Below are 25,930 nucleotides of genomic sequence, written 5' to 3'. Positions count from 1 at the left end.
CCTCGACCTGCTGGTAACACTCTTCCTATCGCACCTCAGGATCTCATTGGCCACCCTGGCCACAAGGACACACTGCCGGCTCGTGGTTGACTTGTTACCTACCAGGACCCTCAGGTTCTTCTCTGCAGAGATGCTCTTTAGCAAGTCCTGGTGCATGGGGTTATTCCTCCCCAGATGCAGAACCCAGCAATTTGCCTTTGCTGAACCTCCTGAGGTTCCTCACTGCCCATCTCTCCAGCCTATCCAGATCCCTCTGAATGGCAGCACAGCCCTGTGGGGTATCAGCCTCTCCTCCCAGTTTTGGATCATCAGCCAAGCTGCTGAGGGTGTGCTTTGTCCTTCAGCCAGGTCAGGGATGAGTAAGTAGAGCAGGATTGGAGACCCTACTGACCTCAGAGGGGTAGCACTAGCTACAGGCCTCCAGCATCATTCACCTTAGAGGGCTCTGCTGGACCATCCTCAAACCCAGGGCTGGGCCCAGACACTCAATGCCACCTATTTTTACTAGAAAGCAATGAAAATTAGGAGTCCCAACGGCCTCATTTCCCCATCCCTTCTCTCACCCTCTGTCAGCTTCATTCCGTGGGACCAACTCAGCCACCTTCCAGGGCAGGATCCATCACATAGCATGTGGCTGCAGTGAACAGCACAACGGTGGCATGTGGCAGATCCGGAGGATTAGGACTAACGGGACCCCTTTCACCCCACACCACTCAGAGCAGAAGAGGACTCTGCAGTAAGCTCTCGATATTGGCATCAAACATCCACCTTCCCTGTTCCCACAGGACCGAAGAGCCCCGGCACCCTGCGAGACGTTGCTGCCCGGCTCCAGCCCGGCCGCTTCCCAGCCCAACGGAAAATCCTGACGCACCGCATGTTCTTCACCTCCACGCCTGCCTCGCGCCCGCCCCGGCATCACGTCACCCCCACGCCACAAAGAGGAGCCTGTGCGGGCGCCACGGCTCGCGCCGGGCCCACAGGAACCATAAAGCTCCTTTAAGGCGCGCGGCACAAAGCCGGGCCTGTTCGCGCGCGCCTCGCCTCGGCCAGGCACCGAGGAGTGAGTCATCACCGGCCGGGAGGGCACCGAGGAGCCCAGGGCCRCTCCAAAACTCCCGTCCAGCCCGGGAGAGCAGGGATGAGCCTGTCCCACTGCCATGCAGGGCCGGAATGGCTGTGGGCTACTCAAGAAACGCTGCAGCGTTGAGACAGAGCCTCTGAAAACCTGGGGCTGGAAAAGACAAAAATAAATAATTCCCACACTGCTGTCTTTCCCTGCAGCTATTCTACAGGCCGGGCAATACTGTGGAAAAGAGACAAGCTGCTGGGGAAAAGGGCAGCCTTGGGGAAGGGGGCACGGARGGCTTGCGGGAAATCTGCCTCGCGTTTTCATCTTCTGCCCCCAACGCTTTCAGATCTATTTTTGACCTAGAGCAGAGCAGGTTTCCACCTGCTTCCTTTTACAGGAAAAGCCAGGGGGAGGAGAGGGATACAGTTTGAAATACTCGTGGCTCTTGTGGTATCTGGGGTGGGGGGGTATTTTTTTTCTTCCTTAAAAGCCTCAGCACCCCAGGGCCAAGGAACTGCAGAGGAATCACAGTTTTTGTTTAAAGTGACCCAAACATAACACACTCATCTGCCCTCCTAGGCCCCAGAAAAAAAAAAAAAAAATCAATTTTCAACTTCCGGCATTTTTCAACTTTTTTCAACTCCTGAAGGTAGGAGGTTGCTTCTCTGAATTTCTTTCCCATCTTCTTAACTGGGTCATTTCATTTCTCTTACAACCTATTTGAAGGCATGCTGGCTGCAGAGACTTTCCTAAAGTCATCACAACACTTGTGGGAGCSCAAACCCAGGGCAAGCACCGAGGAGCATCTTGCAAGTTGATGTCAGCACTGAGCAGGCACTGATTTTTCCTGTGCTAAAACCTTCTCTCATCAGAGACTAGGGATTTAGTTTGTACTGTTGGACTACGTGTCACTCTGACTGGCTGAGACTGAACCCAAAATTCTATGATTTCGTTCCCCATGGACATTGTGGGCAAGTTTTCCTCTAACCCACAAGTTACTCCTGCCATGATCCCCTTTGAACTCACCTGTGGATCACGTTCTCCCCTAGGAATTCTTTTGCAGCTTTTGTTCAATCTTGTTTGCACAAAAGGGAGTTTTCCTTGGACTGAGTAAATCCTGCAGATAGGTTTTTCTTGAAGGCAGTTCAGAATAGTGGGATTCTCAGGATGACGTGAAATGGGGGAAATCTCCAGCACTCTGTGTGGCTTTGAGGCTTCAGGGCATTTAGGAGATACTTAAAAGTGTTCACACTTAACATACCTTCCTGTCCTTTTAATCCTATCTGTGTTTGGTCATTCTTGGCCTACAGGGAACTTTCTGATTATCCCCAAGGATAAGAAGGATGGCCCTRTGCTGCATCATCTCATATCCTTGAAATCCTGTTTTCAGGCAGTGAGTAGACTTGGGTGGACCTTTCTTCAGGTCTGGATCAGTCTTCTTGGCTRCAGCTGGATCACAGGATGTATTAAAGCAGCTTATTAAACAAACTTTGGTCACGCTCCAGAGCATGCTGAAAGTCAGTAGAAAGTCTCCTGTTGACACAAGCGGGTTTGGAGCAGAGTTGATACCATTAACCCATATGCTTGGGAGATGTTATAAACCCAGCTGAGTGATTACTGTGCATGTAAGCGATTCCTCATAAAATAAAGATGACAAACTGGCCTCCTGTGTTTAATCATCTGCGATGACTATGAGACCGCCTGCATTTACTAAAATCCATCTCTCACAYGGTCTTGTCCTTTTTCTCCAGTAGGGCCCCAGCTTGTCTTTAGTTATGGAAATTATGGTAAGTTTTCTTGAAGAACTCCTTTCATAACTAAGTTTAATTTCTTGCTACCCCTGTAAGTCTGGACTTTTAAACACAATTACTGTAGAGAATAAGGTCTCCTCTGCTGCCAGTGAGAAGGTTTAGAGATTTGTTTCACCAAAACTCTGCTCTCAATAAGAAAATCATATACAGAAAACACTGAAAAATATCAAGATCTGACAGAGCTGTCTCTTTGGAAGCTTGTAAAGGGAATCTTTATAGCCATGATTTCACGGTGAAAGGAAGACTTGGTTTCAGAAGCTGCTAGTCAACTAGGTGATCTCAGTTTAGCCCTGGTAACTTCTGCACCTACACTCCAGCCTGCACAGAAGATGGCCTGCCTCGAGGCAGCATTATASCAAGTCTTCTGTCCTGACAGGCTCAATCAGCTTATAGGAAGGCTCTCCAAGAGATTAGGCTGCCTCTTCTGGGGCTAATACTGGTTGATTCCCTTCTGTCACTCTCCTCASCTTCAGAAGCTCAAAACAAAGTTTCAGACACTAGGTCTAGAGACTTTCCAACACTGGCAAACATTATACCAGCAATTTGTACAGAAAACAGAACTCAAACAAGAGCTGATGCATCATTCACACTTATTTTGGCCAACACCGGGTGCGATTAGGGACTTGGGAAAGTTCTTGATCTGAAAGACGCTGTTATTGCCTTCAAGGGGAGCAGGCTGTCAGCAAGGAGAGAACGGTATTTCTAAGCAAAACCCCTTCTGAGGTCAGCCTTGCAGCTTCTCAGACAGAACATGCCTGTACCTGGAAAACCCAGAGGTCCTGGCAAGGCTRTCCAACTTCTCTGACCGAGGCCATGGCTCCCCAAGTGCTGTCAGCAGCACCACCTCAGCCATGGCTTCTGCCAGCATATTTTTAGGCTTGGCCAGTTCCCTGCTCAGTTCCAGGTGACCCCTTAGGAAAAAAAAGAAATGCTGGAACTACGTGACTCAGGAAAGCATTAAAGATGAGAAGAGAGATTGCGGGCTGACGAAGAGCCCTGTTGTTCTTTCCTGCAGAGCAGCGCAGCCTGCAAACGCTGCCATTTCAAGCCGCAAGCATCTCCTGCTTCACGGGCAGTGGCTAGAAGAGCGATGTGCTCCATAAACCCAAGGTGAACGTGCCTGAGAACATGCCCCTGGGCAGCATTGTCTGCCACAAGGAAACGCCGCCGCCTCCTCTGAATGAGCCGCGCAGAAAGGTAATGCCCGGGACATCTGTTACCTTCTCGGTGTGCAAATACCAGGGCTGACGACGGCAAAGGAAGGATGCAAATATTTACAGACAAGCCAATGATGGGAGTCCTGCCAGACTTTGTGCTTGTGGGTGCTACACAGACCCAGGAGATCCTGGACTCAGCAGCAAAACAGTTTTCGTGGGCTGATTTGAAGGCGTATGGTTTAACACTCACCTACTGATCTCAACCCAGGCGACGGTGGGAGAAGCAACCATGTGAAATGGGCTTTCAGACAGCCAAGTCTTTCTGCACAGCAGTCTGCTGGCCAGCGGGAAAGGCTGGCATGGCTGCAACCACAGGAATCCCCACCATCACCTCCCATGCAGCTCTAAAATAGCTGTGGCGCCCTCCTCTAGGTCTCCTCTTTGTCCTGGAAGTCTCAAAGCTGGGACATCCTCCTCACCTCACATGGACCAACAAGGGCAAAACAGCCTCCTGCTGCATCGAAAGAGGGAGGAAGGGGAGAGCAAAGAAAGGATGAGGCCATTTTAGCATCCTAAAAATAACAGATTTAAATGTTCCAGAAATCTTTGCTGGGAACTGCTGCTGTTTCTTTTAGGATGRTCCACGGTGTGTTTTCAGCCCATGCCACGTAGCTTCACTCTGCAGATATGCCATGTCAGGGACACAGCACGGGCCAGCTACAATTTCCAGCATATGGCTACCCTGAAGTAAAACACTTTGAAAATGTGGACTTGGCAAAACTGTGACAAGCTGGGACACAAAACACTGCTACATGCATTTAATTCATTTGTGGAAGTCACCTGCATGTTCATTTCTGCACGGGGAGACCTAATGATTTTGGGTATTTTGGGTGAATGAGCCCCTTTCACTCGAACTTGCACCATGATGTTGCACACTGGCATTTTGGCTCCCTCTCTGCACCCGCCTGATGCCATTCCCATCTCCACTCAATGTACTTCGTTACAGCACTGCAGAGCAACGACCTCCCAGACACGGACTGTGGAATCGGCAGAGAATCCATCTTCAAGTCCTTCCTTTCTACTAAGCTTTCAAGAGGAGCCCTTCTATTTAGTTACAGATAAACTGAACCAGGTGATTTATTTACAAAGATTTCTCTGCTAAGTCACATCGTTTCTCACCCACAGAAGACTCTCTGTTTTCACTGCACCTTCCCAGTCACTCTGGGCTCCGAGGGAGTTGTGGTGGCTGAAGGCTTTCGTGCTCGCACACGGCAGCTTCTACGAGCGACCGATTTCTGTCAACTAAAGGAAGTTTTTCAGCCAAGCATCATCTGCCTTCCATCAGCATGTGTCCTCCAGCTTCCCATCTCCCTCACACAGAATCACAGAACGATTGACCTTGCAAGGGGCCTTCGTAAAGAACGTTGGAGAAAGACTCTACACCCTCCATTCCCATCCCTACTGTCCCCAGGGACACATGGAGCAAGGAAAGCCAGGAGAGATCATCTTTTCCCTCTCATTTCCCATGGTAACACCCACCAGATGCTTGGTGTTTCTCTTGGTCTTGGTGCCCAAGAGAACTTAACAGTGCAGTTTGCTCGCTGCCCAAAGCCAATTTCCTCAACCTCTTCTTTTAACGAGCAGATGACCTCACGTCTCCAGAAAATACTAGACTAACTCCATGCTGCACAGAGTCACCACTGACAACCAGACCAAAGATAAGCTAAATCACCACTGCTTTTATTTATTGTTTTTAGCTCTTCCGTTCCTTTCTCTGTACRCACATACGGGACAGGCAAGGCTTTTCCATGCCATCCTGGTACCTTGCATGCTTTATAGGCCACAAGGCTAGTAACTCCAGAAGCAATGAGCAACCTTAAAGGCAGATCTTAGCCAGGCCGCTCATGGAYGGGCAAAGCAGTGCCAATCCAGACGTGTCAGACATCAAAGGCAGGCTTCACAGCAGAAAGACTTAGAAGAGACGGATGTGAAGACAAAACTCCAGCTAGGCCTAAAAAGCTCCCTTAGCTCAGCAGGGCCAAACAAGCCACATCAAGGCGAAGACATCTGAACCGTGCGCCGYCAGCTATCAGCGGGGAAAATACAGCGACGTGGCGAGTGGGACCTGACTTGTGCAAATTTACACAGGGAGGGCTGGTGTGGAAAGGGGGYGGTGGCTCCTTGTGGTCACTCGTAAAAGGAGGAGGTGAACGGGGTCACCACGCGTCAGCTCCGCACTGACGTCAGGGCCAACCGYAGCCAGAACTCGACAAACACAGCCAAAGAGCCGTCCCTCTCCCGACGCAGCTGCCAGCAGCGTTAGGAACAACACGGGTCAGTTGAAGGCATAGAAATCACTGTGTTACATTAGCAGAAGCAATGACAACTTGATGGAGTTGGAAGWTTGGTTTCCAGCCTGGCCACGTCCCATAACACCGTGGCTATGACACACAGGAGTTGCTTCGGAAGCCCTGCAGCAGCAATTCCAGCTTGGCAAGTGTCAGCGCAGAGAAAGGCCTAGGCATTTTCAGTGTCAAAGCCTTGGCTTGACCTAGAARGAGCTCTCTGGAGCTGGAGTCCAGGAGAATAGCTCAAGCTGAACAGAACCTGGAGGTTAAGACACCTGTATCCTCTTGTTCCCCTTTTAATCCTGCTCCTAGATGAGGCAACCAAGTGGTAGCAATGATAGGCAAGCCTAGAACGACAATCCCAATCTTGTGCCTCATGAAAGGTTCAGGCTGAGGCTGTTTTTCTCTATTTGTACTGATTTGTTAAGTAGATTAGAGGAAGAAAAGAAGCACTGGAGATCCCCAGACCAACTGTGAAGGAATCCCACAACTGGCAYGATCAAGAAGTTGGACTGCAGGGCAGAGAACAGGCCAAGCTCTGTAGAGATCTRCAAGGTAGAGACAAGACACACAGGAGTGGAGGTGCCTCCTCCTCTAAGAGGTCCAAGGCACAAAAAAAGCAGAGTCCTTCCCCTGCAAACAGGGGAGGAGAAGAATAAAAGGAACTGCAGAGTTACTGAGGCTGTAAGCTGGCTAAGCGTCTTGCTCCCAAGTGAAAATTCCTCCCGTTCACGTTCACATTTAGAACTAGCCCCAGACAGCTGCTCCCACTTCCTTTGTCCAACTCTTCAAACACATAAGAAACCTTTCTCTTTGAGGAAAAGAAAAAAAAAAAAAAAAAAGGCAAAAATCTGTGAAAGAATCTGCAGATAGAAAGGAGACCTTTGGAAAACACCCCATGCAAACAAGCATCCCTCTGCCGGCACAAAGGCGGCCGTGCTTTACAGCAGGACGGTTTCCAATATTTTTCCTTCTCTGTTCAGCTGAGGGATTTCCTGTCCTCCATGGCAACAAGGCCGCRTTTACCGAGGGCGGCCGTGCCAGCAGCCTCGGCAGCGGCGGGGGAAAGAAGTCTTAAAGAGGCCCTGCCTCTTAGCTCAGGCTTCCAGCTCGCGGACATCTTCCACAGCYGTGGCCCAACACCGCTGCTGGAGAAAAGTCACCTTCAGGAAGGAGGTCACCGACCACCTAGGTAAGGATTAGCCCTCTCTCTAGCAGGAGAGGCCTACTGGACAAGCACTAAAGATGGCAGAGCCAGGGTAAACCACCCCAGCAAAGTCTCTCCTCTCCTCCTTGCCATCCTCTCTCATGCTGCTCCAGGAACACAGAAGTCCCTACCTAACTCAGACCAAACCTGCAGGATTTGGGGGCTTGTTTGGGCCAGTTTTGGGCCGAGTCATGGGTGCAAAGATGAGGGGCAAAGCAGAGAGGCACCTGCAAGGCATTTCAGACCATCAGGACGTCACCAGCTTCTCGGCAGAAACTGATCCACAAAAGGGACCCTAAAAGCACCTTACACTGAGAGGTTTSCCCGTGCTGAAGCAGATGTGAAGCAGTCCCACTAGCATTGATTGCATCCCCCTAAAGAGCAGCAAATTGCACCAAGGGACAGTCAAACTACAAATCAAACGCGCATCTGACCACTTCCAGAAGCGGTAGATCAAAACAGCAAGGGACCTAGCGCAGGATTTCAGAGCCCAGCTCAACTTTTGGCTCTGGCACAGATTCCCCATGGGCCAAGTCACCTTTTCCACACCAWCCGAATCCCCTCCGCCGCAAGAGAGGGAGGCCCCATTCCTGTCTCTCTGTTCACACTGCAAAGTTTCCCCTAGCAGGGATTATTTTTAGCACCAAAGCACGAAAATCCAGCCCAGCTGGACTCTGATCTCAGCTAAGCCTTCTCCTTGGCCTTGTAATATAAAAAGCAAACAAAAGGTAAGGCTACGTCTGCACCAGGGCTCAGCCTCTGAATGGTGTTTTACTAGCAGCTGAGCCACAGGCCTAGTGAGCAGTAAGTTCCTGGTCTACAACTAAAGTCAAGCAATGGGCAAGTCTTAAAAATGGATTGCCAGTGTACGAATCCATTCCCTGGTGACCTGTGAGCTGTGAATGGACATGTTTCTAATGCAATGCACATAGCCCACTGCCACCAAGATGACACAGATATGTTTTTCCTCAGAAAAGTGCAAGCTGAAATAACTTTCAACTGCTCTCTCGTATGTTTTATTTTTCTCAGAGAAGCACTGAGAATCATCCCCAAGCATGGGCAGCTCTGCAGAGCTGCTTCACAGCATCGCCAAGATTTTCCTCTCAAGCTTTTGAGAGGGACTGGAAGTGCTGGAGACGCTCACAACGGCTACACAAAACATCTTCCCAGTCCCATGTTTTGAGAAATTCATGTTTGCTGCTATCAGAAACATGGCATATGGCTCCAAAACCATTAGAGATCAAGGCCTTGCATCAGAGTAGCTATAAAACATGTAATTGAGACAGGATGGAGTAAAGAGGAATTGAATAGATAGGGAGAAGGTTAAAAAAGAAGTCATGCTGAACCTTTAGTCAAAGCATTTTCTCAGCTGCTATCTCAAGATGAATCACGCTGCAGCTGAAGCTGTTCCCTCTTTCAGGATCAGGGCTTTCATGAGAGGTTTTCAGGTCAGCCAGGGCCACAGGACCACTCCGGGGACACAAACCTGGTGGTGACTAGGACGAAGGGTCCGTGCTCACAGCTTTTCCAGGCACCCTGGGTCCCAAAGGCACAGCTGCTTTTCCCTACCCACTTCACCAGCAGCAATGCTTCTTCCTGGAATCAGTAGCACTTGAATGAACAAGGGCAAAGCTGGTTCCCAGCCACAATTATCCCATATCCAATTATCACTGACTCCAAGTGCAACCCTCAGCTGTTTTTCCCACCACAGAGACTCCTGTTTTAGCAAGCCTGACTCCCTGCAAACTCACCCTACCAAGACCACAGCCTCCTGCACCCAGGTACCCCGCTGCTGCTCCTCCCAAGCTCACACTGCAATCCACATCCACCTTKCTGCTCTTGGCTTGATACCTACCTCAAGTGCACCACACACCTGCAGCACTCAAGGGCCCGGATCTGGCCCCACAGAGCAAATCCACTGCAAAAGTCATCTTCACTCCTCTGCAAGAAGAGCTGTGCTAGTGCTCTCTGAGGACAAGAATCTCTTCCACGCTCTCCAGGCAGCAGCAAGTGCCTGTGTCAACAGTACTAGAGCTGCATAGCTTATAAGCCTGTGTAAACTTACCCAAATGTTAGTTTTCTCTGACCTTATTCAGCTGGACAGAAGAGAGATGACGAGCAGGAGACCTGATGTGGAAAGCCACCCGTAACAACCACCACCATCAAAACAGAGAGGCTCATGGTTATTCTCCAAAGCCTGTTTGCAGCTCGTAAGTCAAGGCAATATGCTTGCAAAAACAAACCACTTTTTGGATGCAATCAGTATTTTTTAGCCTGAAGAATCAATCCTTGTTTGAAGCATTCAAGGAACTGCTCTCATCCCTGCTAGCCCTTTAAAAACAAGTCTCTGCAATATTAATAAACAAATAAAAAACCTCACTTACTGTAACAACACATCTGTACTGACCTTTGCTCTGCTAAGGTGTTATTCCAGGCCGTTCTGTAAGGGAAGYCAAGTCACATTACATTAGTTAGAAAAAAGGCATTTTTGTCCTTCCCTGTGAGCAGACCCCTCATATGCAGCTGTTTAAGGCTGCAGATTTCTCCTATGGATCTACATACACTTGGCTGTCAAGGGAGACACTGGTGCAGGGAGCAGCTTCCCAGCACTTCACCACAAGGCAGCGTGAGGGCAGCTCTGCTGCTGGTGAAGAGCTCTCCGAGCCTGCCACCCACTGGCCTTGCTGGAGGAGCCCTGCTCCACCGGGAGCTTTTTTGCCAAACTGACTCATTTCAGCCAGTGAAGTTGACCGCAGTGCACTCTGCAGGCAGAGCTGACACGGAGCACCTCCCTGCAAGGCAAGTTATGGGCAAGGACTGCTTTACAGTGACATGTTTCACAGGCATTTTGAGCTGGCTTTGCAACATCAGGGCAAAACTGTAGTTACAGCCACAGAAAAAAACACAGAGGACACTTGGACCCTGAGCAAATCACATTTTAGTCCAAGTCAGGCTCTATCAACAACTTAGAGTGACCAATCTAGAGTTCCAAGAAAACAGATTTCTTGCTTCAAGGATGTCGCTACCATTGCCCAGGAAGCTGCCAATAGCCTAAAGTGCTCGTTAAGATTCAAAATGCTACTTCTCCTGTTGCTACACAGCGTTTTTCTGAAACCAAGGCTGATGCTGATGAGACATCTGACACCAGAAACTGTTCCAACTGATAGGGGAGTTGAAGCAGTTGCCTGAACCACAGTGCCTGGCCTCACTACCTTTAAAGAGGTTCAGCTTAAATGGTAGACAGGCAAGAGCAGTGCTTTAAAATTCAAGTTCAGACAGTCATAGGCTGCTAGCAGGAGGTATCAACATTGACAGAAATAAATGAAGTATCATAAAGCAGTCTGAAAGACTGAAACTGAAAGGAGCCAACCCCTTCGGCCATCTCAATGGTTCAGAAAACTTTGGTTTGGCTGCTGAAAACTGTATCATAGCAAATAGCAGCTTGTAACAGTTGCTCAGAAAGAGCAGCATGAAATATGGGGAAAATGTGCTCATTCCAATCCCAATCCAAGAGCATCCTATTGAGCAAGTCATACTTCATGTTCACACTTCATGTTCACAGTGAAGAGCCCCAGCTGAGGAGTAATTTGTGATACTAATTCCATGTCAGAAACCTCAGTTTTATTTTTCATCACACACACAGTCTTGTCATAGAGGCAGAGCATGTAGTATCAGACATCTTTATTTGCTGTATTGCCCAAGTGTACAAATAGCAAATGTACTTATAGAAATCCAAAATAGAGGGTAGTAGAAATCCAAAGTGGAATGTTAAGATATTTWACTTTATAAAATTACTAGGTTTATACAAGCCATTCCCACTTGCAAGTTTCAACTTGATCAGGGCTGTGAAGAGACAGATTGCTTTGTGACCCTTCAAAGGGGCCTTCTCAGGAAGACACCTTCCACTAGATGAAGGGTCAGTCAACAGCAAAGTGATTCCTTACACTGGACTCAGTTTGAGTTATCAGCCAAACAGGATGTTAGCTACATCCAGACAATTCATATGCAATTCAGCTCATTGACCCCCACAAAGTCAAAACATCACTATCARCGTGGTTAAGAATTAGTTAAACAATCTCAGTGACAATATTTATTTTTAAGCTAATGAAGTCAAGCCAATAAGTTTCCCCTGGCCATTGAGTGCAATTGATGCTTTTTTTTTTTTCCCCTTCACATTCTCAGAAATAAGGTGCCTTAGTTCTTGAACAAGTCAATGCAGCTTTGCAGGAGAGAAACATTGTTCTGGAAAGGAAGAGAATTTATTTCAGACGAGTACGACTGAGGACCTAAACACTGCCTTCCAGAAAAGGAACAAGATTTCAAAGCAGTTGGCCCATCCCAAGATTCTGCAGCCTAACTACAACTGTTTGTGGAAAGGAAGAGTATTATTATTATTATATTCAATTAAAGTGAGCCACAAACCAAGCAGTATTGCCAAGCCATTTTTATGCCACTCAAGCCTAGGACTGAAATAGCTACCTGTAATGTAACGCAGTTCTGGGAGACCATAGCTCCTGGAGGGGAAAACTAGTCTTTCCTTCTGCAAGGAAAGTCTCCAGCACTCACCTGTGAGCTGCCAGTCCCTGCACTACAGCTGACTGCAGCTAATGCAGTGGCACAAGTGTGAGCTCCTGTTTCCCAGCCCAGTCCATCTGGAAGCAATCAGGAGCCTGTCATGAGGCTTCTCCCCCATCTGCTCAGGGATGCCACATCACTGGTAAGCCAGGCAAGAGGAGTGGGCAGCTAAAGCTGCAGGGGAACAGCACTTTGGGGGATGCTTGAGGCAGCAGGTCCTCATACTCAGAAGTCACATGCCACAGTTGGGGTTGGACCACAGACAGTCAAGTGAGATATTGTGCACTGCTTGCAAAAAGGAGGAGACCGATCAAGGAGCTGGTAGGGCAACAGCCTGATGTCCTAGAAATGACAGGTCAAAGACAACTGTCTGTACAAGAGAGGTGAGACTGTCAGCACTTTTGTGCATACTGTATCTAACAACTTTTCACTTTTTCCTTCATCTTTTTGTCTCTGCTAGCAAGCCTGGCTGCTCTATTTTAGAGCTAGGAAATGAAGTGAAAACCCACCAAGTCTTAAGTTACATATTACTCATTCCCTCCCCTCGCTCCAAGTCATGCTGTACCTGTTTACTCTAAAAAGAGCTCACCTTTGCATGTTTTATTTCCAGTTCTGCCATTTCAATTAGGTTTTTGCGGAAAGCTGCTATTCTCTTCTGTTTGAAGCTCATCAGTTCTGGAGGGATGAAAGAACACATTAAGACAAGACCGATATACAAGGTAGTGATTGAAGCCTTAGCTTCGCCCTTGTGTTTCCCGAGTTCTCATTTAGTTCCGTAGTTATAGCATCTGACCAGAGAGGTTCAAGAGCTAGGCTTGCTGTTTCCAGCCAAAAACTGCAATATAGCACATGGCAAGATCAAGATCTCCCTTCAGCAGAGGTGCAGCTAAGCTTGCTTTACCTTGTTTTGCAGATTCTGAAATCTTTTCAAACTTCTGGCAACAGTCCTGTTGATGTGCCTCAGCAAGCCTGACATCCTTGCTCTTTAGTCTAGCTTTGTCTAGAGCTTTGTTGGAGTTCTCATAATCAACAAGAGCCCTWGTACGCCTGTACAAAAGATCCTGAAAACAGACAGGAATAACACATTATACAGCCTGCAGGAAGAGAGCTTCCCAAACAGAGGTTACATCTCCTCTAGCCAGAGTCAGTGTCACTTTTCGCAGCACGAGGTGTCACTTCCTCCAACAAACTGTAACTTGTCATACTATTAGTGTGTCAACAGCAGCCTTTACGAGCACAATATGAAGTGGGATATGRTGGTCATTTATACTTTAGTCAAGAAAACACACACAGTCTGAGGGCATCACTTCTTCGCCATTAAACATCCTTCTTGCTTCTATAAGGAGAATCTCTCCACTAAGAGGTAACAGATTTCTGAACTCCCACAGTCTGCATTAAGCAAGGGGCCCATTGCTATGCATTGAAGGSGTGGCAGTTTGACTGAAGTACTGTGTTAGCATAGACACTCAAGTAGTTTGGAGGTCGGTGCTGATGCCTCTCCATCCTAGAGGAGGCCTGGCCTCCGTAACTAAGTGGCAATGCAGCAAGCAGGCTCTGATGTGTACCCCAGAACATGCTCTGTAGAGTAGCCTGATTAAAAAGACTATCAGATTTCTCTATGCATTTCTCACAGCCATCCCTCTGCCAAGCATTGATTAGAGGAAGAAAGCTGCCATGAAGTTATCTGCAGTTACATCAAGTATCAAGCCCTTGTTAGAAAGGACCACCTTCCCAAGTGGACATAACACCTTGGGTTTCCYTCAGGATCTTTATTTAGTCACCAATAGGTTTACTAGGAACCACGTAMCTTTCCATATTCTACCATAAAACTGAATATTTGTGAGCACTTTTTTTTTTTTTGAAAGGGCTCCCCTTACCTTAAAGCCTGTAAATGACTGCTGTAACAAGCCATGATTTCCATAACAAAATGATGCTACAAAAAGGAAGACAATTCTCACCTTAGCAGCTTCTATATTGAGCATGTAGTATCTCAGCAGTTCAGAAAGCTTCAAGTCTTCATCAGAAGAAACTCTACTCTCTACTTTCTGCAGGAGAGATTAGGCAACAGGTATATAAGAGGAGATGGTGACATCCAAGTTTAGGGGAGTTGGGGGGAAATAGGGGGTGTATGTTAATTTTCCCCTTACCCTGAGTTTCTCAAAGAGTTCTGCAACTTTCAACAAGTACCTAGAAAGAGYACACAGATTTCAGATATTTCCCTAGTGTAATGAATCCCAGGTTCAGCTATCAGGAAGCCAAAAACTTGAAGGCTATTGTTAATTTCTGCATATGATCCACACAAAGACTTCCAAAAAACTTCCAAAAAGGTCTAGACAGAGATCTAGCCAAAAGGTTTAGTGCAAGAGCTGCTGGATTCCAGGCCAACTGACTAGCCCTGCTGAGCAGCTAGACACCATTTAAAGTCAAGTCTTCCAGCTCCAGAGCATAATGGTCTTGCAGCCACCCTCCCACAACTACTCCCCTCCAGGAACAGGAGGCCACMCAGGCCCTCACCAACCTGGCAGCAAGATTTAGAGGCAAAACTCACCTCTAAACAGGTGAATGTTTCCATAGGTTAAAAATAAAAGCCACACTAGTCCAGAGGCCCACACTCAACAAGCTGCACAGACTTATTTAGCAGCACATTAGAACAGATGCTTAACCCCTCTCTCTGATATTCACCAGGAATTTGTAACCTGAATGAAGTTTGGGGAGGGAGAGAGAATTCCATTTAGAAGAAACTTGGATAAGCAATTTAGTGCAGCTCCAGAGTTCTAGGGAACAACTGGCAAGAGAGCAGTTGGTTAACACTGTTTGAGTATTACTAGTGCTGCCACACCAGTAGCATCAGAGGAAAGTTTCAAAACCACTTGCCTCCAATCAAAGAAATCCAAACCAGCTCTAACTCAGTCCCCTGAAGTTTACAGAAAGAACTGAAGCACAAACTATGGCATGAACAGTAAGCAGAACTGCTTACCTTTTGATAACTGTAGGCTCTTCTAATGCCAGACTGTTTAAACAAGCTGAAGTATAAATATAGTCATCTGCAACATCTGCAAAAACAAGACAAAATTTTCAGGCTACAGAAAACAAAGTCAGCAAGATTGTAGGTCTTCAGAAAAGCCTTTGAAAATATTCACTTTTATGAGATCTTGTCATCTTATCTGCCTTTGCACATGCATCCTTGATTCTGTTGTAGTAGTTTACAAGAAAAGTCTTCTCTTGCTCAAAAAAGTCCTCTACTTCCTGAAAGAGAGAAGGAGCTGTTAGATCAAAAGCAATGCTGCAAAACACAGGCTCTTCCTCCTTTAGGGAAGAGGCCAAAGAGGCCTTAGCCTCCCCAGTGTAGTGCCTGTCACATTTCTACTGAAGAGCAGAGCTCAAGACCCTGAAAATTAAGTCACATGGCAAGTATCTCCTTCATGATGAGGAGGGAGCTGACCCTCATCTCCTGTGCTGTAAGGTCAGCCTACAAGCCAACCAGCAAGCTGGTATTAGACAGTCTTTAGAGCTACCCACTGCTGGAACTTGATTTCCCAAGCCTGCTATAGCATGACACCTAAGCAGTAAACAAGCTTGTTTCACATCCACACCAAATACTATGTCCTGTAATGTCTTAGGACAGCAAGTCTATTATAAAGAGTAGGAGAGCAGAAGCTAGACCAGCAGCAGGGGTCCTTGGTATCCCATTTTACCTTGCACAAGCAGAAATCCATTGACCATGTTCGCTTAGAGCTCTGAAGTAGAGAGAAGCCACAAGCACATTTGGGGACAGTGGAATTCCCTTCCTCCCCACCAAGATCAAGGCAACGCTTGTGTGTCTARGAGATGCTCCAGATGTACAATCAAATTAAGCCTGTAGCTTTCCTGTCTCTCATTCAATTCCACACAAGGAAAGGTACCAGTAATCACTCCTGCACATCAGGGCTGCAGCAGGTGCAGCGAACCTCTCATGAAGCCATCAGGATTAGGGTGAACAAGCCAGTCAACAACCTCACCTTGACTCCAGAGAAGAGGACTTCATCTGCACTCTTCACTACACTTTTTAAAAAGCCACCAAACATCTCTTTGGTGTTTTTCCTCCGAACGCTTAGCTAGAACAGAGAAATCAAAACAGCTTTAAAGTCATCCATCATTGCAGTGGGAAAAGAGAGAGAGTGACTACCCTAACACTTGAAGCATAGCAGTGTCATTCATACCCAGCATGGGACAGAGCAGCCAGATGCTCTTAGTGATATCCCCTAACCCCCAAACTATTAAGATATAGCTCTTAAGAGAAGGCTTTATTGAAAGTTCAGCTGTTCTGTGCTGCAGGTATCTTTTCTATTTGCAGAAAGAACTCGGTTCCCACTGATCAGCATCCATTCATCATGGAGTGCAGCACAAGAAAGATCTGGTACCCACTCCAACACACCTCCATCTTCCCACTTGAAGGATAGTTCAGCCAGCACAGGTCTATCAGGCAATTATCTACCTACTGATAACACATGCAGATTTCTACAACATCCCAACCRCCCACAGAAGAGTGACAGCACTCCTGACACTTCGCCTTACTAAGGAAAGAAAGCTTCCTTACATCCTGGTCGTACTCCAAGAAAACATGAAAATTGCGATCTTTGCTGAGCACAGGGTGAGAAGAAATCCGCTGAAGGAATATTTCGTGCGAGGATACAGTCTTCTTGAAGACAGCAAGGTATTCACTGAAAGGCAAGAACAGACAGATCTCTTCTGTGCTGCTTTCTTCGAAGGATGGAGCATCRAATATTTCCCTTGAGTAAGTTTAAAGCAACAGTGTGCTGCTCAAATGGCTAGCTGGTGATGGAAAGCTACTTCCAAACTCTTCGGGAAGCTCAGCAGTTCCCCAATTCCAGGTTTTTACAAGTTGGATGAGTGTTTGTTCCCAAACAAACAGTTCCACTCAAGTGACTCTCCCAGGGAGCATCTCTAAAACACAGTTTTCAGGAGTACATTCATGTTCTACTTACGCTTCAAGCTCTTGCTTCATTTTGGCAAACTCTTCTTTTGTCATAGACACTTCACCTTCTCCTAGCTTCTGCATCTTCTCTCTGGGACCATCGAAGTCAGGCTTTGAAGGTGCTGGAGGTATCTAGTCAAAAGTAGTAGTTAGCAATAGTTTTTAGCATCCACAAGGATTTCCAGTTTCTCCTAGCCTTCTCTGGAAGGAGCCCTTCCACCTGCTCATGTCAAGCTCTACACTCAGGAAGTCCACAGACAGATTAATGCCTAGGCACCTCATTTCCCCTCCCAGCTCTGTGCAGCTGCCCCAGAAAGGAAGCAATCCCAGAGCAATCACCAACACTATTCACCCCTAACCAGCTGGCCTCTGCAGCCTACAGAGCCTCCTGAGAAGCCTTGGCAGGTGAAAAGAGATTTAACAGAGCAGTTAGACAGCAATATACCAGCACGGAGCTGGGGACCTTCCGAGCCTCTTGGCTTTATGCTGATGTCAGCCAATCCAAACAGAAAGTTAATACAGAGCCACATCATTTAAGTTTTCTGGGAGCCAGGGGAAGCTCCATCAGCTTAAAGAGAAGCACAGGGACTACCCAAATCACAAAACACTAGTAACACTGGTAAAAGAGACTTCACGTCCTTACTGATTTCTACTTTAACTCACCAGGCTATTTTGTTTAAGAGTCAAAAAGAGAGGAAAAAAGCATAGACTTACGATGAGCCCTGCATACTCTTCAGTTTCTGTGAGCGTATCGTGCAGCCATACAAAGTCCTCATGCTGTCTTGTAACTGAAAACTCTGAATTTTGAAAAGCTGGCAGCGTAGTCTGGAAGAAAAGATATAGAAGCCCTACTGTTTTTAAATTAGTGCTTTTAGAAGCAGTTCTGTCCATTTCCAAAGCAAGCTATTTTGCTTAGCAAGAGCTTTGCCTACTCCCTTTTAGCTGAGCTGGCACTCACTCAAAGCCCTTACTACTACAGAGGCTATTTAAAGAAAAGGCAGTGCTGTAGAGCACTATTAATGCAGATCCCTTTGTGAAGTTCTACTGTAATYGTTTCCCCCTCCTCCCCATCCTTCTGGTCTCAAGCTAACACTTGTTTGGCTTTACTAAGGAGTCTATCAGCTACTTCGTCTATTCACAGAATCACAGAATGGTTAAGGTTAGAAGGGACCTCTAGAGATCACGTAGTCCAACCCCTTGCTCCAGCARGGACACTCAGAGCACGGGGTGGCATCCAGGTGGGTTTGGAAGGCCTCCAGAGAAGGAGATTCCACAGCCTCCCTTGGCAGYCTGTTCCAGGGCTCTGTCACCCTCACACTAAAGACGTTCTTCCTCACATGGAGATGGATCTGCCCGTGTTGCARCTCACACCCATTGCCCCTTGTCCTGTCACTGGCCACCACTGAGAGGAGCTTGGCCCCTTCCTCCCTACATTCCCCCTTCATTTAGAGAAGGTTCAGGTCAGGAAATCCAGTTTCTACACATACACCCTCAGGCCACCTTTAAATGGCACAACTCTATGTAACTAGAGCTGGATTTTCTTCATTGTCAGGTTGATGTCTGCAGGTATATTTAATACACAAACATAAGTCAACTGTGTATGAACAGTATTTTCTGCCCCACAATCTTACCTTGGTATGTACAGTGAACTTCACCCGGTCCTTTTCACTCAGGGCATCTGGTATATCAATTTGGAGAGAAGGGTCAACATTCAGGTCGACAGACACGGACCTCAGCTGCAACAGAATTCACAGTACAATTCACAGTGTTTTTTCTGACAGAARTCTTCTGACTGAAAAAACAATACCTGGAGATCATAAAGGTATTTGTGAAGTCTTTCTAGAAAAGTGTTCTTTCTACCAGTCTTTCAGCTTGTTTACTTGGAGCTCCTCAAGCCAAAGCCTGGTGTGTTGTTTTAAAGCCATTTTCCACCCTAATAGCTTATCCTTCATTATCTCTTGCCTCTGCAAGATCCCATGGAACAGCTCCTAAGAACAGTCTTGCCATAAAAGTGTCCTCCTGATTAGGCTGGTTGTGTTCGAATCCACAGCAGGATGAACTTTTACCTGCTTTTATGCACTACAGACAAGCCTGATACCTCCCTTCAAGCCCAGCTTGGTCATTTCTGCCATTCTGATTTCCCAACACAGCTCCGCATGAAGCAAAGTCCCACCACATCCCTTCCAGGAGCTGCTGTGTCGGCTGCAAAGGCTGCGTTCCTCCTGACCTCATCAAAACATGACAGTTTCACAAATTCTCTTTTCAGGTTCCTATACAGGATTAAGTAAAACACAAAAAACACTGTTACAGACAACTCTCCAAAACCCAAATACAACGTGGCACAAAGATTGCCTGTGTTAATCTTATTTTCAGGTTATCAAGCATATCAGTTATCAGCAGTACTCACTACCACCAACAAACTTTTGTTTAAAGAAAGCTCCACTAAACTGAAGTAGAGATCAGTTGCTGCCTATCAGGTACATAAAGTCACCTCAGTGATATCCGAGCTCTGCTTTACAACAGCTTTTTATGTTTCTTGTAGCTGCAAGTCACATCTCCTCGATTCAAGTCTTATCTTTCCTAGACAGATCTTTGTGTCTGGCAACATTTTAATGCTATTTGCCTCCAGCCRGAATAGCAAGGAGAGGTTTTAGAGCATGCTATGTCAGACCTTCACAAGAGACCCCAGTTCAGTAAGACCAGACTTGCCTTTGCAGGGTTTGGGGCATGAGAAGCTCTGAAAAGAGCTCAAGGTCACCACGCAAAGCTTGTTGAAGAGCAAGTGAGCTCAGCTGAGTCCCAAGGTTATTCTTCAGAGATAGTTACAAATATATTCCCAGGAAAGGAAGCTAAAGAASCAGGTCATACCTGCACCTACCACCCGCTAACCAAAAGAAGTTAGCGAAGTCACCCCACATGCAAATACCTCAAGAGCCTGCTAAGCAATCTCACCATAATGGAGAGCTTGAATGCTGCCCTAAGCTTCTGCAAAGCGGTCTAAGATCTGCAGGGAAGTGGCCCTTCATTCCCCAAAGCTTTGGGAGCTCCCTCGCCCTTGGAGTTGCCATCTGCACTGCAATCCCAACGAGGAGGCCGAGGCTCAGGCTGCAGAGGGCTGAGCTGTCCGGGCTCGTGCCTCTTGCCGGGCACCTGCTGCCACTGGTGGTTGTTGCTGCCATCTCTGCCCAGGCTCCCCTGCTCTCGGGGGACGTCTCCAAGCTGCTGCACTCTCCTCCAGCCACGTTACAAGGGTTGCTCCCCTGTGGGATACCAGCTGCTCACTGGTTTAGCACATCATTAAAAAAAGTTCGTACCATTTGAAGGAGAGAGCTATACACACATCCCTTTAAGCTTTATAATTCTAGGAAGCATTTGGACGTGGGGCTCCCTAGGCTGACTTGCATGGGAAAGGAGGCTTTAATTGTCCTCTGGGTACCAGCAGAAGGAAGGATGCAGAGCTCGAGCACCATCCCCAGCAGCCCAGGAGTTGCTCAGGTTTGAATGGATTCCCTGCTAAAGCCCCGGGGAGTCCAACTGTCCAGGTTCTTCCCTGCAGCCATCCCATGGGGAGCTCATTCCATCCACATGGATGTCCTCAACTCAAGCTCCATAGGAAGCCACGGAACAAAGGGCTCCATGCAGAGCTGTGCGCTTCAGAGAGGACCAGGTCAAGGCTGCCCTGTCCAGGCACTGGGGGCTAGTGAGAAGGCCACCACGCAAACACTAATCAGGAACACAGCAGGCTGCCGCCAGCTGAACAGCAGGTTCAGCATTTCCCAACTGCTACGACCTGCAGAAAACACCAGGAGGCAAAGCAGCAAAAGACAGACCCTCAAAGCAGGATGCAAAACATGGAGCACTCCCTATTTTGGGGTTACTTATCTTCACCGTCCAAACAGGGTCAGCAGGGCTCACAATGCGACTGCTGAGTCTGTGAGAAGCGTGATAAAACAGAGGAAGCTGCTTCCTCCCAGCCAGCCCAAGGGAAAGACTAGCCAGACAGTCCTAAAATTGTGAACTTTCTTAGTATTTAAGAGTTAYGGAGAAAGCAACTTGTAATTAGGATGTTCTCCTCTTCCTCTCCCAGGCCTGCTAGTTGTCTGCACAAGAAACAAGCAGGTACAGACAGCAACTGGTATTTCTTCTGTCAGATTAAAGCAGCCCGAGGTTCCTGGGCATTTCTTCCCAGGCATTACGCCTCTTGCTGCTGGGATTCACCRCAGTGTTGTCCGGCCTTCTGCTCTATGGGCATCTGGTCTTCAGTGACCATGAGGCAAAGGATGAGAAAGCCCCTGGTCTGCTCCGGAATCATTAAGGTGGCCACGAGCTCTAACTCCAGACAGGAGASATCTAGGATTACACAACCAAAGCAGCCAGGCTCAGACTACAAGGAGGGCTTTCATGTCTCCTGGCTTGGGCAGGACAGAGAGCTTTGTTTCCCCCACCGAAACTGTTGGCAGAGCCTCTCCCCACCAAGCAGGGAGCAGGTCCTCCCTCCTAATCAGTCCTAAGACACCAAACCAGCAAGCATTTAGAGCAGACCTTCTGCTCCAGGTCTTGATCAGGGCAAGCCTCTGCGCTTCCAGCACTCAGCTCATCATCTTCTAGCCTCTTTTACTTTGCCTGCCCTTCTGCATTCATTTTATAAGCAGGAACGAGAACCAACCTGCTTATGGTCACATTAAGTCAATGCAGAGCAGGGAAATTCGGCTTTCATCTCCAGGCCCCAGGCTTGTTTCTTCATCCCAGCAGGTAAGAGACCTTCTCAGAAAATAGTGTGGGGTTTCCAGTGCCTGTATCAGCTGCTACAGACACCCTGGTGCCTTTCACTTCTAGGTTCACATCTCCATAGTGCCTTGCATAAGAAACCCCAGGCTCTCTGGATGATTCAACAAAATCTTCCCTGCGAAAGACACTCTGTCCACCGTAACTCCTCCTTAAACTGCCCGACCAAGAAATTAAGCCAGACATCAAGCAGGGCCATCTGGAATAGCAGATGGCCACTGTACTCATGAATGTTTCTAGCATCAGTACTAGAAAACTAAGCAATGATGTCATSACAGACAGTCCATTTTTAAAAAACAGGCATCATGGCACTAATTAGTACACTTAAAATAATCACCTGACCTGAAAGTGCAGGCAGTGTTGCCCTGATCAATCCAGATAGTTTGACTGCCTAGTGCTTCTCTATGGATTTAACTTGAGCCACCTACCACTAATGCGGTGATAGACAACACGTCGGGCTTCAGCTTGGTAGATCTCCATTCTCCAAGCAAGTGTCCTCATGGGCACAAGCGCCCGCTGCAGGAAATGCCCCCAGCCACGGGGCTCAGGAGTGACCCGAAACTGCTGCTCTTAAGAATGCCATTCTTGACAATTTTAGCACCAGATAACCGGATGTTACTTCTGCATTTTAAGCAAATAAACTGCCAGCTCAAGAAACTGTTTAATCTCTCATTACCAGTGAACTAAAAAACTGCCTTTTCCTCAAAAATAAACAAAAAAGCTTAATCCAGCAGTGTTCTGCAGGCTGGGCTCCCAGAAGGAGCCGAGTCTCCTTCTRCAGGGGTTTAACAGGTCACAGAGTGCCCTGCTTGCAGCCAGCTGCCTTCAGCTCGCTCCCCTCCTGCTGGGGGCCTTCCCGTTGTCACTCAAGCCACAAATGACTCCAGCATTAATTACATCTGCCACTAGGCAGCATCCATCAGTTTCCATCCAGGGGCTTTTCTAATTAAACATTCAAATGCTCTCTAGAGAGTCCCTTAAAAGATCACAATGTTGTCTGGCAGTTGAGACACAGCTTCTAGGTTCAGAGTGCTGCAACTTTTTTGGTTTTTTTTTTCCTCCTGAAATCAAGACACGGACCGGCAGCCTTTCCAAAGTATCTGGCCAGCAGATATCAGTGATCCTAGTTGCTACAAKTTTTGCAGTCATTCAGAACAAGCAGCTTAATTTGCTCCTTGATCAAAATGCAAATATATATTTATACAGAGGCACACACTAGTATGTAATCAGCACAAATCAAGTTCTGATTTTGCAGCCTTCATGACAGACTTGCTGTTAACACTGAAGTTTAACCAAAGCAGTCCTGGAATGCACCATGTTGCATATAACCAGAAAAATCAAACAGGGCTCATACCTGCAGTCTTCATGTTGCTACTTACGCTGTGCCAAGCGTTTTCCCATACTGGATTTTTGGCTGCAAAACTGCAGTAAATTAATGGCTCGTTTTGCTAGAAATAAGGACTTGAAAGAAATAACCATGCAGTCGAGTAAGGAGACTACCTGCAGCACACGGGACACCTCCACCCAAGCCCATCATTTCCTCTGCTCTTGAGTCAAGCAAGTTTTGACAGCGCAGCCAGCCCCCCCGGCCACAGCCAAGTGTTTCATGGTCAGTTTTACCCATATCAAGTCTATTCTCTCGCTGTATTAACTCTGGACCAAATTGATAGGAAAGCATAATATTGGGCAAAACAAAAATAGCCAGTATTACACAAGCAAGCGTCTGCCTATGACAAGCCAGGCACTCCACAGAGACRGGGCATTTTTCTAATGTCCCAGCCGTCCTGATGTTTCTGACCCCACATCCTGCCTTCCCCTGGGTGTCCTAAGGCACTGAGGCTACAATCCTTGATCCAGCACAGCCCAACTGCAGGCTCGATTCTACAAAATATTATCAAGCCAGGGATGATTCAAGAAATACATACCAGTCTATCTGCACGGGCTTATCTTCGCAGCTCCACTCCTTGCTTCACTTTCCAAAGTGCCTTTTCCTCCCCATAACTGATTACACAGCCTTTCCCACCGCATTTCACACCCCCCTTTCCCCTACCCTCCCTTCCTCTTCCTACATATCCTGAATCTCATCTCCTTGGCTGCCTCAGGGTCACTTYTTCTGTTTATACTTACCAGGGATTCTCACTCAAGGTTAAGACCTAGCGAAGCCTCTTCCACGGGCACAGGATTTATCTCCTGGCCAGACACCAGTTCCAAGTTGCTGTTTCCTTACCTAAACAGGAACAGACAAGATAGCGATGCTGCCGTCCTCCCCGCAGCTGCTGGCTTCTCAAGAGAGCTCTGCTACCCCAGACAAGCTAGTTAACCCTTGCCCATGCAGCATGAGGGGTTGGAAGACATTCCAGCCCTCGAAATGGGAACTTTATCCTCTCTTCCTTACTAGTCYTGCCTGCTAACTTTAACACATTGATGCTCAAGGAGTCACCAATTGCTGTAAGAAAACTGAGATTACCTTTCTGACCGCTCATTACTTACAGGTGCTGCAAGTCTGCAGAGGACTCAATACACACCGGAGGGAGGTACTTGAGTTAATACCAATACTGGGGTGCTACCGAGCAGTAAGAGGTTAAGGGCAGGGGTCCACAGCTGAAAACAGATAACCACAAAACACCTTCACTCAACACATTCCTGACAGCACCAAGGGGCAAAGCTATTTCAAGAGAGATTCAATCCATAGAGCAGACAAGGGAATGAACCTGTTTAAGAAGCTACCTAAGGCTTGAGGACTCCCCATCCTCCAGCCAGACAACCCATTTTTTCCACAAGGAAGACCCAGACCGAGGAAAACACCACTTAAATCACCCACAGCAGCTCAAAACACGGGTTTTCAGCAAAAGTCACACCCAGACRCAACAACACACGGGCTCAGCCATCCACAAGGCACACGCTGCCTCTTCCCCACGGCGAGGGCAGCTATCAACCCCCGCAGAGCGAGCGGATCGCTGGGCCGACACAGGAACGGACCTACAGCCGCCCTATAGACACATACAGGCGAAGCGACACTCGAGGTTCCCCTTTCAGCTTCTGATTTGCGCTTTCCGCCCYCGCCGCAGAGCCCGACCCTGCCAAACACCCCACGCACCCCCACAGCCACGGGCGCCTCGGGAGGCACCGCCGCAGAGCGGGGCGGAACGGCGGCCTCGCGGGGACCGGGGCCGCTGCGCGCTCCCGCCAGGCCCCGGCCGCCGCCTCCGCCCTCACCTTGCTCTGCGCGTCCTCCCGCAGCAGAGCCATGTCGCCCAACCGCCGCCGGCCGCCCGCGCCGCCGCCTCGCCTCATATAGCCCGGGGCGGGGCCGCCCCACGCCCGCGCCGCCGCCGCCACACCCCCGCGCGCCGCGGCGGCCATCTTGGGTGAGGGCACGGCTCGCCCTCACCCAAGATGGTGGCGCTTTTATTGATTTATTCATTCATTCATTTATTTATTTACTTATTTACTTATTTATTTACTTATTTATTTACTTAATTATTTACTTAATTATTTACTTAATTATTTCTTTATTTTCTCGTTTTTCTGCGTTGTTCTCCGCTTTCGAAAGCTTTGCAAGAAGGACTTTTATAGGTCGAAAGAAGCGCCCCCTCTCACACACACACCTTCCCTCTCAAGCCCCGCCCCACTCCCCCTCACTCGGGGAAGGCGGTGGCGCCCCGCGGAGCGCGGTGCCTTGYGGGTAGCGTAGTCCTCGCCGGCGCGGGAGCGGGGCCTTGGGGCTGCCTCGCGGGCGGGGGAGGGAGGGCGCCGAACTACAAATCCCGRGAGGCCGTTGGAAGGCCGTTGGCCGTGGGGGCCGCGCGCGCATGCGCACCGGCGGCCGTGGCGGTGGCGGGAAGCGCCGTGCCGAGGTGACGGTTGGAGGTGACGGTTGATGCTCGTGGGGACCGTAGCTCGRGCGGGAGCCGGGGTCGGCCTCGGTATCGGCTTGGGCTCAGCGCGGGAGCAGGCCAGGGCGTCGGTCGCCCCGAGCTGCGAGGCGAAGCGGWGGCCGCTG

The 25,930-nt window shown here is 48.2% G+C and overlaps 1 protein-coding gene across 1 annotated transcript; it reads right to left on the bottom strand.

Annotated features, from left to right (window-relative positions):
- Window positions 1-11,353: 11,353 nt before the first annotated feature.
- On the bottom strand, window positions 11,354-25,221 carry SNX5 (sorting nexin 5). The gene is made up of 13 exons (XM_026041721.1): window positions 25,144-25,221; window positions 18,774-18,878; window positions 17,857-17,967; window positions 17,153-17,274; window positions 16,744-16,867; window positions 16,166-16,261; window positions 15,308-15,413; window positions 15,145-15,220; window positions 14,315-14,354; window positions 14,126-14,212; window positions 13,069-13,228; window positions 12,757-12,842; window positions 11,354-11,834 (listed from the first exon to the last, which is right to left on the bottom strand). Exons 1-13 carry the CDS (start codon window positions 25,219-25,221, stop codon window positions 11,787-11,789), a joined length of 1,239 nt encoding a protein of 412 aa, XP_025897506.1. The 3' UTR covers window positions 11,354-11,786.
- Window positions 25,222-25,930: the final 709 nt, after the last annotated feature.

Source organism: Nothoprocta perdicaria, unplaced genomic scaffold (genome assembly GCF_003342845.1).
Source record: "Nothoprocta perdicaria isolate Ctin4 unplaced genomic scaffold, notPer1 scaffold_290, whole genome shotgun sequence".
NCBI lineage: Eukaryota > Metazoa > Chordata > Aves > Tinamiformes > Tinamidae > Nothoprocta > Nothoprocta perdicaria.
This window is presented reverse-complemented; position numbering and strand designations above follow the sequence as displayed.